At 37.1% G+C, this 14,487-nt stretch overlaps 1 protein-coding gene across 18 annotated transcripts in view; it reads left to right on the top strand.

Moving 5' to 3' along the window:
- Positions 1 to 14,487, top strand: part of scrib (scribble planar cell polarity protein) — a 281,005-nt gene that overhangs the window by 264,422 nt on the left and 2,096 nt on the right. For 16 of the 18 annotated variants that reach the window (XM_039753714.1, XM_039753729.1, XM_039753727.1 and 13 more), the window contains one exon: positions 5,470 to 5,524. In XM_039753714.1, coding sequence (XP_039609648.1) covers positions 5,470 to 5,524 — 55 coding nt within the window. Of the gene's footprint in view, positions 1 to 5,469; positions 5,525 to 6,972; positions 7,002 to 14,487 lie in introns of all 18 variants that reach the window. The other 2 variants (XM_039753722.1, XM_039753719.1) reach the window with 1 other exon arrangement.

Genomic DNA, 14,487 nt, shown 5'->3' with positions numbered 1-14,487 from the left:
ATGACTTTGCCTTTGATAAGAACATAATAATATAATATATTGCAGCAGGACACACTGTGATGTTTACAATTCACAGTTTATTTTTCAATTTTCTAAAACAAAAAATCTAAAATTAGCAGGTAAAGCATATAATTGTATTTTCTATCAGCACCAGAGAAATGGCTAAATAATTAAAGCTATTGTTCCATGTTGGTGCATACCCTGATGATTAGGAATGTTGGATTTTTTTATACTACGTCAAGCTCCTGATTTAAAAGAGAAAAGTAATTTTGCATATTTAATGTCCAGAAAGTTGTTTTGTCTCCTTCAAATCTGTTCGTTAATCTACTGTCTGACTGTCACTGTAACTACGCCTATTAATCCATTTAACTGTTTGACATGATGGTTTACTTTTAAGGAGGGGGGTTTTGAGAGGCTGTAATAAGATTTCATACCCCTAACCTCTTTGGAAAATTGTGTGTCCAGGTGTATATTGCCTTTTTTTGGTTTTATAACAAATGTGATTGTATAAAATATATTCATGTTTGTATGTACAGTGTCCTTGATTTTTTTTTTCCTTTTATGTCTTTTTAGCAGTTTTCTGAAATGATGTTAGAAATGTTGGTACAGTCTAGGTTTGAAAATCCACAGGCCATACTTTATACTCTTCATATGCTACAGTGCATCCGGAAAGTATTCACAGCGCATCACTTTTTCCACATTTTGTTATGTTACAGCCTTATTCTAAAATGGATTAAATTCATTTTTTTCCTCAGAATTCTACACACAACACCCCATAATGACGACATGAAAAAAGTTTACTTGAGGTTTTTGCAAATTTATTCAAAATAGAAAAAACTGAGAAATCCCATGTACATAAGTATTCACAGCCTTTGCTCAATACTTTGTTGATGCACCTTTGGCAGCAATTACAGTCTCAAGTATTTTTGAATATGATGCCATAAGCTTGGCACACCTATCCTTGGCCAGTTTTACCCATTCCTCTTTGCAGCACCTCTCAAGCTCCATCAGGTTGGATGGGAAGCGTCGGTGCACAGCCATTTTAAGATCTCTCCAGAGATGTTCAGTCAGATTCATCTGGGCTCTGGCTGGGCCACAAGGACATTCACAGAGTTGTCCTGAAGCCACTCCTTTGATATCTTGGCTGTGTGCTTAGGGTCGTTGTCCTGCTGAAAGATGAACCGTCGCCCCAGTCTGAGGTCAAGAACGCTCTGCAGCTGGTTTTCATCCAGGATGTCTCTGTACATTGCTGCAGTCATCTTTCCCTTTATCCTGACTAGTCTCCCAATTCCTGCTGCTGAAAAACATCCCAACAGCATGATGCTGCCACCACCATGCTTCACTGCAGGGATGGTATTGGCCTGGTGATGAGCAGTGCCTGGTTTCCTACAAACGTGACGCCTGGCATTCACACCAAAGAGTTTAATCTTTGTCTCGTCATACCAGAGAATTTTGAATTTTGGCAAACTCCAGGCGGGCTGCCATGTGCCTTTTACTAAGGAGTGGCTTCCGTCTGGCCACTCTACCATACAGGCCTGATTGGTGGATTGCTGCAGAGATGGTTGTCCTTCTGGAAGGTTCTCCTCTCTCCACAGAGGACCTCTGGAGCTCTGACAGAGTGACCATCGGGTTCTTGGTCACCTCCCTGACTAAGGATCCCCCGATCGCTCAGTTTAGATGGCCGGCCAGCTCTAGGAAGAGTCCTGGTGGTTTCGAACTTCTTCCACTTACGGATGATCGATGCCACTGTGCTCACTGGGACCTTCAAAGCAGCAGACATTTTTCTGTAACCTTCCCCAGATTTGTGCCTCGAGACAATCCTGTCTCGGAGGTCTACAGACAATTCCTTTGACTTCATGCTTGGTTTGTGTTCTGACATGAACTGTCAACTGTGGGACCTTATATAGACAGGTGTGTGCCTTTCCAAATCATGTCCAATCAACTGAATTTACCACAGGTGGACTCCAATTAAGCTGCAGAAACATCTCAAGGATGATCAGGGGAAACAGGATGCACCTGAGCTCAGTTTTGAGCTTCATGGCAAAGGCTGTGAATAATTATGTACATGAGCTTTTTCAATTTTTTTTATTTTTAATAAATTTGCAAAAACCTCAAGTAAACTTTTTTCATGTTGTCATTATGGGGTGTTGTGTGTATAATTCTGAGGAAAAAAATTAATTTAATCCATTTTGGAATAAGGCTGTAACATAACAAAATGTGAAAAAAGTGATGCGCTGTGAATACTTTCTGGATGCACTGTATATACTTTCTACTTTCATGTTGTTGAAGATGTGCATAAAACAGTTTGGAAGGTGACAGTGGATGCTGGTTTTTGTTCCAATTCAGCTTCTAAGTTAAAATCCAATTATTGCTAGATCTGTCTTTTTAGTTAATTTGCTTTTAAAGATTCCCCACCCTAAATTACTACTTTTAGTCTTGAACTTCTACATTCCGTTTCTGATTGTTTGTTGCTGTCTTAAACCTCTGCCAGATAAAAGTGAGATGCAAGATACAAACGACAAATGAACCAGCAGCTCACCCTGTGTGTTCATCATATATTCTCTTCTTTTTTCAGCTGCTCCCGGATCATCTTTTTCCATATCTTCCTGTCATTTGCATCTTGCTCTGTTACACCCATCACCTACATGTTCTCTCCCTCACCACATCCATAAACTTTCTCTTAGGCTTTCCTATTTTCCTCTTTCCTGGCAGTTTTATTCTTAGCATCCTTTTCCCAATATACCCAGCATCTATCCTCTGCACATGTCCAAACCAACACAATCTCGTCTCTCTGACTTTGTCTCCAAACCATCCAACTTGAGCTGACCCTCTAATGTACTTGTTCCTAATCCTATCCATCCTCGTCACACCCAATGTAAATCTTATCATCTTTAACTCTGCCACCTCCAGCTCTGTCTCCTGTTTTTTGATCAGTGCTACTGTCTCAAACCCATATAACATAGCTGGTCTCACTACTGTCCTGTAGACCTTCCCTTTCACTCTTGCTGATACCAGCCTGTCACAAATTACTCCTGACACTCTTCTCCATCCATTCCACCCTAAATGCACTCTTTTTTTCATCTCTCTTCCACTATCCCCATTTCTCTGTACTGTTGATCTCAAGTATTTAAACTCATTCACCTTCGCCAACTCTACTCCCTGCATCTTCACCATTTCTCGGACATCCCTGTCATTCACACACATGTATTCTGCCTTGTTCCTACTGACCTCCATTCCTCTTCACTGTAGAGCATATCTCCACATCTCCAGGGTCTTCTCAACCTGCTCCCTACTCTCGCTATAGATCACAATGTCATCAGCAAACATCATAGTCCACGGGGACTTCTGTCTAATTTCGTCTGTCAACCTGTCCATCACCATGCAAATAAGAAAGTGGTCAGTGCCGATCCTTGATGTAATCCCACCTCCATGTTGAATGCATCTGTTACTCCTACTGCAGACCTCACCACTATCATACTTCCCTCATACATATCCTGTACAACTCTTACAGGTCTACAAAGACACAGTGCTCCTTCTGGCCTTCTCTATACTTCTCCATCAACACCCTCAGAGCAAACATCAAATCTTTGGTGCTCTTTCCTGGCATGAAACCATACTGCTTTTCACTTATCATCACCTCCCTTCTTAAACGAGCTTCCACTACTCTTTCCCATAACTTCATGCTGTGGTTCATCAGTTTTATCCTCCTGTAGTTAACTACAGCTCCTTATTTTTAAAAAATCGGTACCAGTACACTTCTTCCCCACTACTCAGGCATCATATATGTATTGTATATTCATCATATCTTATCTGTTCTAATGTTTTAATGAAACATAAATACATTTAATAAAAATCTGTTCTAATAAAATGTTTATATAAAAAAAATGAAAGCAGAGAAGTAATGAGCTGGGAATTGCTAATCAGATTCAGGCTATTAATCATATGAATAATACCCTGCGGGTTGGGGGTCAGGTCACAATACTATATAATAGTGATTTAAGATTGCAAAATGAAAACACCGACAAGCTATAAAATTAAATTGCGTTATCAGCAAGAATTGGTGTCTAATTAAAGCCATTGTCACATTATGCAAGTGACTTGGGGTATGTCAGACTTGCATACTGTGGTTGCTGATCTTGTCACCACATCATGGCTGGACGTGTCACATTTAGCATTTGGATGTTGACCTTTTAGCACAGTTGTGTTGGTCCCTTTTTCTGTCAGCCAATAACGTGCTGTCTGACAGAGTCTGTGCTGCATGAAAGGGTAACAGGTATGGTGAGTTCAATCACAATCTCTGCCCTTTTTTCCATTCTTTTTTAGTATGTAGAATAGGAGACATCAGTAAGATGTTTCTCTCTCCCAGTCCATGAGATCCAAAATACCCATATTCCATATTCCTCATTGCTGTGTTATATTCATTGTACTCCTGGATGAGGGTTTTTTTTTTTACACAGAGCCTGTTTGATTTTGTCAGTGCTAGTCACGGACTAGTCTAGAGTGATTTGCTGGGCATATCACATTATGCAACTGGTCTTCATTGGAGCACCCCACCGACTGCCTCCAACTCTCTGAGGTTATGCAAATGAAGGCTATTGACTGATAATCACTGGAAAAGTTGCATAATGTGAAATGGTCTTAAGAAGTTGGGTTAGAGCAAAGGCTTGCAAACACTGTAGCCCTCCAGGACTGAATTTGAGCACCTTTGGTAGAAAAATATCTGTTTTGAGATGTATTTTTAACTCACCATTATGCATGTACATGAGGAGTCTTCAGTGACTTTGCCAGATTGGGGGATGACTTAATGTTGTCCCTGATCATCCAATAACACAATTTTCATTAACCTGAATGCTCAGACTTTTATTGCTGGTGAGATATTCCTTAGCATTTCTAAGATTTTGTCGAGTACTCAAAGAAAGACTAAACATATAGCTGCTGCTCCCACAAACCCCTGCATGTAGCCACAGTTGTCATGCATGATGTGAGCTCTGTTGCATGTGCCCCTGTGTTAGCATGTTGGTTGTGGTGTGGCGAATAAAATCGCTGAACCAACTCCTTACAGGACATATAGAAGTGACAGAGTGAATAATATGTATCCATAAAAAATCGCATGACAGGTGAGTCCACACAGGTTCAGCACTTTATGCAATTTCCATTTTGTTTTGTGTCATTGATGAAGTGGCATCATTATTGTAATAAATATGTTTGCATTTGAACTGCTGACGTAAGCAAAATTTTATTGTGACAACTTATTTGTCTGCTCCCCTGACATCTACCTTGGTCATCCCAGTAACCCTCCCCTTTATGTAAACTGGATTATGTCTGTTAATTGGTTTGGGAAGCTGGGGTATCTGGAAATACTTTCTCATTTTGTGGTGTGGTCTACAGGTGGAGGTTTCATTTTAAAATTTTTATTTAATAAATACCATTCATCAGGTTTTCACTACTTTTATTTTTTTCTCTTCGCAGTCACCTGATATTTCGGAGGATGTCAAGATCATTGATGACTCTGGAAGAAGAGCAGGTATGAGCTAAGACATGTCAGACACTTAAATACTTATTAGGGATGTCAACTATTTTTCAGTAACATTTTTCTTTAAATCTTTCTTTCAATACCCCATCTGAAAATATATTCTTACAAATGTTACTTACCCCATTCGGTTTGTAGTGATGACTGAGAAAAACGTTTAATGTCGTGTTTTCATGGACAATTGATGTCAATAGGGACCAATACTGAATAACATTAAACAGTGGCAAAAATGTCCATGAAAAAGTCTCACGGTACTGTGTTGTATAATCCATTTGTTGAGCCATCCAGTCTCATGCTTACAACAAGTAAAACAAACATTTTTGGCTAAAATATTGTTACTTTCAGTACTTCTGGAAAATCAGAGAAATGCATGAACTATAAACACATCTGAAATGGATCAAACCTTTACATTGCACATCCACCTCTCACCCTCATTGAACTGCTGAAGAGTCGAGCCTTCACTTCAAAAAAAATATATCCGGTTTGAATGTGTTTCTGGTTGTGGCACTACTCTAATTTTCTGGAGGTATTTATTTCACAATATACTTTATTAGCAAAAATGCATGCATTTTGCCCATTATGAGCATGCAACATAAAGAATTTTTTAAGGATGCTTTTATAGTATTTGTCCAGTGCAGTTGTCCAGTTTTGGTCTCTATAGACACTCGTTTTATCAGAAACTTGTATCTCTTTTCTCAATGAAAACATAAGATTAAAACTTTTTCTCAGCCTTTCCTACAAACCACATGAATTATATAAAAATATCATTTTTGAGTTTAGTATTCCTTTGAATATCTCCTAAAAGAAGAGACTTATGAAGTAATGTAGACATTTAGGCATCTGTATTATGGTTCAGGCTAGGTGTCTATGTGCTGTATGGCATGAGCTGTCCCAGTGCCAACATGCATTTCACCTCAGATGCCATTGTGCTTGTCTTCCTGTGCAGAATTTGACAACAAATATAAATGAAGTGTGCTGTTAAATTGTGGATAGACATTACACTTTTCAGTGTAATCTCAGAGTTATTGTCATTTTGGTAATTCAGTGAAGGTTTTGTAGCTTTATATACCAAAAGTATTGCATGTTCAAACTACAGGAATGAGATTAAGAAATCATGATATAAACATACAGTTTACAGTGTAAGTGAAAAACGTAAATTTACTGTAATTTTTCACTTTCTCTGTGAATGCATGTACATCACATTTAAGTAAGGATGCATTCATTGAAAGATCAAGTAGTGCAGCAGACAACCAATTATTTTTCTTCAAAGAAACATGCTCACTTTACAATGACTAAAGGTAATTATATTCCTTTTATTGCTTGCATTAGACATCATCTGGATTTTGCTTCATGTTAGACTTCTGAACATTGTAACTGCTGTGTTTTAAAAGGCGTACCTTTTATGATTTATTGTTAACCTCCTAATTATTCCTGTAATCCAGGTGGATTCCTGTGAAGCACTGCAGTATTGGTAGGATTTTATTGCTTTGCAACATATTACTGATGAAAATTATTCTCTTTTTCCTCTGTTTGCTTTTCCTCTTCTAAAGTCTTCTGCATTCAGCATGATGCCTTCAGAGATGAAAACTTGTTGTAGTTGGCTTAAGTGTGCAGGATTTTTATGAATGAATAGAGGGTGCAGTGTGCCAAAATTGAATAAGGAGAAGTAGAGTCAATTTGACAGTTCTTTATAGTCTATATGTATAGTTCCCTTCAAAATTATTGGGACAAATAGTCAAGATTTCTATCTTTGCTATACACTCATCCAGTGTATGTTTATATATGAGGAAAAAATACAAGAGGTCACCTTTTTTCTCTGGGTATTTATGAGCATCAATGGATGGAAGGAATATCATTTTTTGTCATCTTCATTTCCATCATTTCGGGTGACTAGAAGTTTTCTGACAGCAATTTAAAATGAGTGGCATATGTCTGCATGCTGTAAAGTTTATCCCAAAGTTGAGGTCCAGTTCTTGGTTTGCTCTTGGTATTGTGAAGAGCGTTGACTGACTTGACCACTCAGCTGTGTTGCTTATAGCATACGGTTTTCTGGTCTGATTAGTGAATTTGAAGGTGTTTGCTTTGGCATACAATGTGTTTCTTTATGCTTTTGAAAGTTATTGTTGTTACTAGTTATAAAAAAAAAAAAAAATTGCTAAGGGATGGTGCTTGTGGTACTTCCATGTAAGTTTCACTTTAGTGAAATCGCAGGAATTCACTCAACAAAGGTATTTACAGATTAATTCAGCCAGTTGTACTCTACAATAATATATAGTCAAGTGCATTAACTTATATTAATTATGTAATAATACATTAAAAATACATTTTAATTATATAGCAGCTGTACATAAATACATGTTGAGTAACATGAAGAAGAAATTGAAATAAATCAACCACTTCAATAATATTTAAATTAGAAATAAATACGCTGGATCAAATGAAGTAAACAAGCTGCATAGACAAAACAGATTGGTCCAGGGTGAGTGTGTCTTTATGTTCATTTGTTTCTTTTCATCGTCCAGCACATAAAACAATTAAGTTGTCAGATATCTTTAAGTGTGTGAGTACATTCACAAGCTTATGTCCACCTCTGTATGTGCATAAAATTTTATTTAAAAAAAAAAAAAAATTTACATTTTTCAAAAATTAAATTGTGTAAGGCAATAGGCCTGGTCTTATGACTAAACAGAGCAAGCTGTTGAAACCTTTGTTAAATTAAACAAGGTTTATGGTAGTTATTGTTGGACATATCTCAATATTCTTCAAAAACAGTTTGATGTAAGTATTGGACCAAACTGTGCCAAAAGTAATAATCTTGTAGCCTATAATAAAACAAACACGATGCAAATTGGAAAATGTCAATTTTTTCAGAAGTTCTCATTGTACATATAGATTCCCACAGGCACACATACAAACACCATGCTGAAATCAACTTTTCCTGATGTTTTGAACATCAAAGAATCTGAGCTTTAACTCAATAGCAAATTTTTGATCCCATCTTCAAACTTTCATTTAAATGGAAGTAAAAAAGATGAGTGAGCTGGTCATGTCTGCATAAGGTATGAAACTACCTCAGTATGTATCACAGATGCGTTGGGTCATTGCATTGTTCTTTTGGTTGATGTTTATCTTTTTCCCCTGTTCAGTTGTAATGCATTTCTTGTCTTTCTGTTTATGGTTCATTTTACAGTATGACTTTTACAATTTTACTTTCAATCCCATACCTTCATTTTCTTCAGTGTACCTTTTAACTTCAGAGCACTGGTGGATTTTGCCATCATCAGTTGCAGATGGAGTTCTCTAGTGGGGTGGCCCTCTCTATTTGCTCAGCGTGGGTGGTGAATTCTTTGTCTTTCCTAATATTTCAGATTTATAGTTCTGTTGTGTAATTTCTCAACTGTGGTTCTGATTGAATTATGATAGCCCCCAAGCACTATGGTATTATAGTAGATGTTAATGCATGCATATTTACAGAAATAAAAGGTGACATTTCTGTACTTTTTCCTCATATCCATCTCTTCATCTCAAATTTAGATTGCTTGTGATAACATCAAAAGTATTCGTTTTAAATTCATTGTGTCAGTATTTTTGGAGGACACTATATATATATGAAGCCATACTTTGCAGCTTGTTTTTTCACTGTTTACTAATCTTCTCTTCTGCAAATAAATGATCACTTTCAGTCAACTACCTAGGAAAGACACATGAAGTATCGTTTGATTTTAAAATATAACATTCCATTTAAAGAAATGAGTAAATTCAAAGATTATTATTTGTGAATTAATGAACAGTCAAATGTTCCTTTTCAGCAATGCACCATACTCTCTAAGTAGGGGAAAGAGCTTAATTATAGAGAGAGCTCGACTTCACAGTAGTCTCAATTTATGCCAAGTTTACTGCGAATGGAAAAAGTAGCAACACCATATGCTTACTTAAATTTTGAAACACAGAATGAACGTGCAAGTTTGACTCATTTCCTAGGATGTTGATAATCTTTGATTTCTCTAACCATTTTGAATAGATTGGTGGCATGATTGAAATGTCATTAGTTAGTTTTAACATTAAAACAGGTTCACATTTCTCAAACTGGCTTTAGTGTCTTCTTGCTCAGTGATGCAAATGAAGATGATTACTTAAACTGAGAAGTGTGTGCTTTTTATTCTGTAACTGCAGCTTGAGGTACAGTAAACCAGTGCATGCAATGGCAGATAGGTAACTGGTGTGCAACGCTTTTTATGCCGTAATTCAATGTCATTTTTAAATCATTGCATTGTATACATAATATCATTAAAATGTCTTGAAATTATTTCAGTTGTATATCATTTTTAAAGCAATGTACAAAATGTTTTAAGTAATGAAAATCCTTAGTGCACAGGCACTTTAAGCATGCAGTGGGGCATAAAACTGCTTTATATGTATCTTACTGGGGTTTTAGTTCAAATGTCATTTAAAGTTTGGCTAAGAAGCTTGCAGCTGTCTTCAAGAACGTAAAGCAGGTTTTTATTTTTAAGAGAGAGATGCATTCATTTCATCACTAAGTGAAGTTACGGATGGCATAGTCCATGTCAGTCTAATTTCCATTTATATGAATACATGTATGTGTAAAGCATGACTGAGACAAAGTTTCTTTAACCCTTGGAATTTTCAATATTCCTGAATAAGTAGCCCCTAAAATGTAATCTGATAATCATGCAAGTCTGATCGATAAAGACATTTTGAGTAAACCTCATACATAGCTGTACATTGCATTTAAATATTCAGGATGTGAACCTGCTATAAAGAGGATCACTGGATAAGATAAGTGTGTGTAGAGATGACCTGCCTCTTCACAGCAGAGAACTGTCAAAGTGCAAAATAAAAAAGCTTTCACAGGACCTCAAAGCAAGGGTTGTTGAAGCTCACAGAACTATAAGGGCTTGCAAAGCATTTCCAAAGACCAGGGCTGCCATCACTCCATAGTTAAGGAGACAAATTGGAGACATTCAGTATCCTGGCTGCTGGTCCTAGGAGTGAGAGTTCATGTAAGAGTACAATACCACACTCAAGTAGATGACAAAGGACTGTGAGATGACAGCTAAGGATCTGCAGGCTGTTTTAAAGATCAACAAGTGGGCAGCGTGAATGGGCTCTTATTACACAGAAAATTATAGCTTTCTGGGGCTTGAGCAAGATGCTTCTTGTCTGAAGTTTGCTAAAGACCGCCTGGATGTTCACAACGCCACTGGAGCAATACCCTTTGGACAGAGAAACAGTTAATTAATTAGGATGTATGAAAATTATTTGTCCCGGGGGAAAATGTAGCTTTTTATAGAACCTAAAAATATTACAACAAAAGAATTGCAAAAAAAGAAGAAAACTTATGACTTGGTTAGAGATATAAAAGCACAGTCAAAGTGAAGTGTGTTAGTGTATCGCCATTGGAGTAAAGGAGCCCCAGTAGTGTTTCTTGATGCACTCCTGCTGTATAATTCGTGGGCTGACAGTACTCAGTGTTTTGTCTCAAGAGAGACGATGTGCAGAACTGTTCGTAATGGTCATCCGAGTTCTCTCCATTCTCTCCTTTGCTACTACTTCCAGTAGTTTGAGACTGCATGTCATAACAGTGCCTGCCTCTTTAATCAATTTGTTGATGTGGTGGGCCGATCTTGAAATGAAGTACTAGCCCAGCACACCACAGTGTAGAAAATCACACTGGTCATCACAGAGTTATAGATGATGTGAAGGATGTTATTACTCACATTACATGAATGCAGTCTTCTAAGAAAAGGCAAGACCTGAACTTTCCGATGTGAAGAAACAAACACACTGGACAGCACCAACAATGCATCCCACTGGTGAAGCTTCATAAGGTCAGCCTGCTTTCCTGCCTTGAGACCTGGACTTGTTACAGGCATTGTAGGGACAAAGAATTTGCATTAGGAAATTGCAGCTTGCACTGCTCTGTGATTCAAGCTTAAATTATTTCAATGATGAGGTGGCTAGAACAAATGTTAGAACAGCCAGCCGAGAATCCTCACTTCAGTGTTGGAAATGCTAAAGCAAGCCATTTGAGAACCAAAACAGTTCTTTGCAGGGGAATGAGGAAAATCTCACCAAAGGTCTGTGCAGGTCTGATCTTGAAGAAACAAGAGGCTCTTGATAGAGTTAGGAAGGTTCCACCCATTACCCAACCTAAGTTTTTTCCATTCTAAACAGGACCCCCAGTATGTTAAATGCAATTATTCCACTGTATAGTTGTGAGCTTGCTCTTTGTTTAATTATCCAGCCATTGTCTATTAATGTATTCTGGAAGAAAATCTGATCACATTTTAGGAGGCATTCATACATGAATTCACCGTGTGTAATGTCAGGTACTGTCGATGAAGTTTCACATGCACTACCTGAGACAGCAACAGGATAAATGGTTATTAACCAGCTGCAGCAAATTCCTGGCAAAGCGAAAAATTGTTTCTAAGGGAGTAACCTTCTTCTCCTCTTGTTTGGTTTTCATTATTCAGTAATTTACACCTGAAGTCTTTATAATGGTAGTCGGTGTCCCAGAGTAATGAACTCTTACAGAACAGCAAATTCTCTGCAGATACTAAAAGTCAGGTCATTCAGCATCTTAAACTTTTGTAAATATTGATAGTGTGGTTATTTTACTGACATTTCTGTGTTTTTGGGAACACTTTTTGCCAGCGTTAAACATCTATAAATGTGCATTTTTTTAAGTAAATAATACCTCCATGGAAAAACACCATCCCCACTGGAGTGCATCATGTTAATTTACTAATAAATATGAACTTAAAGTATCATTGTACCCTAAATTAGTAAAGTGGGCAGTAAAATTAGATGGGCCTTTAGGTGAGAGATGATTTATAGGTTTTGTGTTTAGTTTAAGAAAGAGGAGGATAGAAAAAGTTTTTTTATAAATTAAATATGGCTTGGGACAATTATACAGAGGTGGGAATTATGAACATTTATGGTCGGCTTTAAGAAAAATAAATCCCTAATCAAATAAAATTGCACATGATCTGATTTTTAGCTTTAGTGTACTGTTCTGGTGAATATCCATAAAGTACTATGTGATGGAATTAATAATGATTGTTTTTAAAATAGTTTAAAGTGATGGGTAGGCAATGGTTCAGTAGAACAGCCTAATTAAAACGTTTTATAAGATTAATTAAAATCATTGGTTGATTCAGGATGGTAGTACTGAGGAGATAATAGTAGGATAGTGCTCAAATAGTTAGGTGATCATGTAGTAATTTGGATAGATTTAGCGATCCTTGTAAAATAAAAATATTATGATGGAAAAAAGTGTACCCATGCATTGCCGCAAGGCTCAGATCCCCTAACCTAAACTGGATAAAGATAAAGAAGTGGAATACAGGTTAAAAGCGTCTTGTATAGGTATGGTGTTGTGGCACTACTTCACCCCCTTTGTAATGTGATTGCGGAGGAGGCAGACCACTGTTTGTTTGGCCTGGGATATTCTGTACAAGGAACTTGTCATAACTAACATGGATTTCAATTGAATACCTCTAATGATCTGCCCCCTTATACTGCCAAGCCATGTCCCCATACTCTATTGTCACTGTTATCGCAGTGGAGGACAGAATGATCATGAAGGCAGGAAGAGGACTTTTTCTATTCATTTTGTAAAGCACTTTAAGCTACATTTTTTTGTATGAAAATGTGCTATATAAATAAATGTTGATTGATTGATAAGAGTGCAAAGTTAAAGCTTTGTGCTTGCTTGTTGTAATTGTCCTTTGTAGTGTTTTTCATTTGATGCCCCTAGTGACATGTTATTAAACATGCGCAGTCATTTGTTTCTTTCACAATTTGCCCATTTTAAGGTACACCTCACACATTGTTGTCATAAAATATCCTTACGCTTTGGTAAAGTTTTGGGTCATGGTTGGCTTATCTTACTCAAGAGTAATGGTGACTATAAGAGATCAAAACTTAAAGTTAATGATAAAATTGCCTTAGTGTTGGTACTTTAACATAGCTTATGTAAGATTCTGTTACACACCCTATAAGTTAAAAGTAATGTCAACTCTTTGTGACAATAGTATAGTATATAGTATAGCTCTTAGACTGAAGTTAGACAGCTAGAGAGGAACATGAACTGTTAGTCAGACAGGCATTAATGGTATAGGGTTTACTGATGGTATGTACCTGTATATACGGTAAATGAGAAATCTGTAAAAACCTTAAGAAATATAACCTAGATATGTAAGCCTTCAGTGGAATAACAAACTAGAAGTTTCCTCTTGTTTTGCCTGTATTATCAACATTCTTCCTTATTTTATGTGAACTATTTGCTTTGAATTACACTAAAATCTTTAAAATGAAGACACTTGGACTGTGTAGTTGTTCCTTGTGCAGCATGTCGTTGTATTGCTAGAACTATCGAGTGGGTGTGCCATAGCCTGATCTTCTCAGTATTCTCAGTGCTTCGGAGTTTCACTGTGTAAATCATCTTTTCTAAACATGCAGTTCGATTGGCTGTTTATCAGAGCTCCACAGCTAGAAGGGCCTAATGTGTGTCATTCATAGGTTCTCACAGGGTCACTATTGTCACATGTAATGTACGAACTGCAGTGAAACTCTTACTCGCATGTGCTAATCAACATGCAACTTTTTGCCAGCAAGGTTTTTTAACACAACCCAAAGGCTTTGCAAGTGTATATGGAGAATATATTCTTTATTAGCGTGTATCGTCCATGGATTAACATAATCATTTTGCTATGTTTATTTTACTGAGTTGACATTGTACATGACATATTGATTTGGCATTGGTTCCTAAAGTGCTCGTCTGGGACATTGATTTCTGTTATAAACATTTCGCGCTAACTTAACAGTAATTGGAAAAATAGTGGGCAGATGGACATTCTCACAGCAATCACTGTAAAATTTTGTTTTTGACAGGCTGTAGTATTTACTTGGAATGCGTATGTGGGGGGTGG

The sequence above is a fragment of the Polypterus senegalus genome, chromosome 5 (assembly GCF_016835505.1).
Source record: "Polypterus senegalus isolate Bchr_013 chromosome 5, ASM1683550v1, whole genome shotgun sequence".
Taxonomy (NCBI): Eukaryota; Metazoa; Chordata; class Cladistia; order Polypteriformes; family Polypteridae; genus Polypterus; species Polypterus senegalus.
Note: the sequence above shows the minus strand (reverse complement) of the source record. Positions and strands in the feature narration are given on the sequence as shown.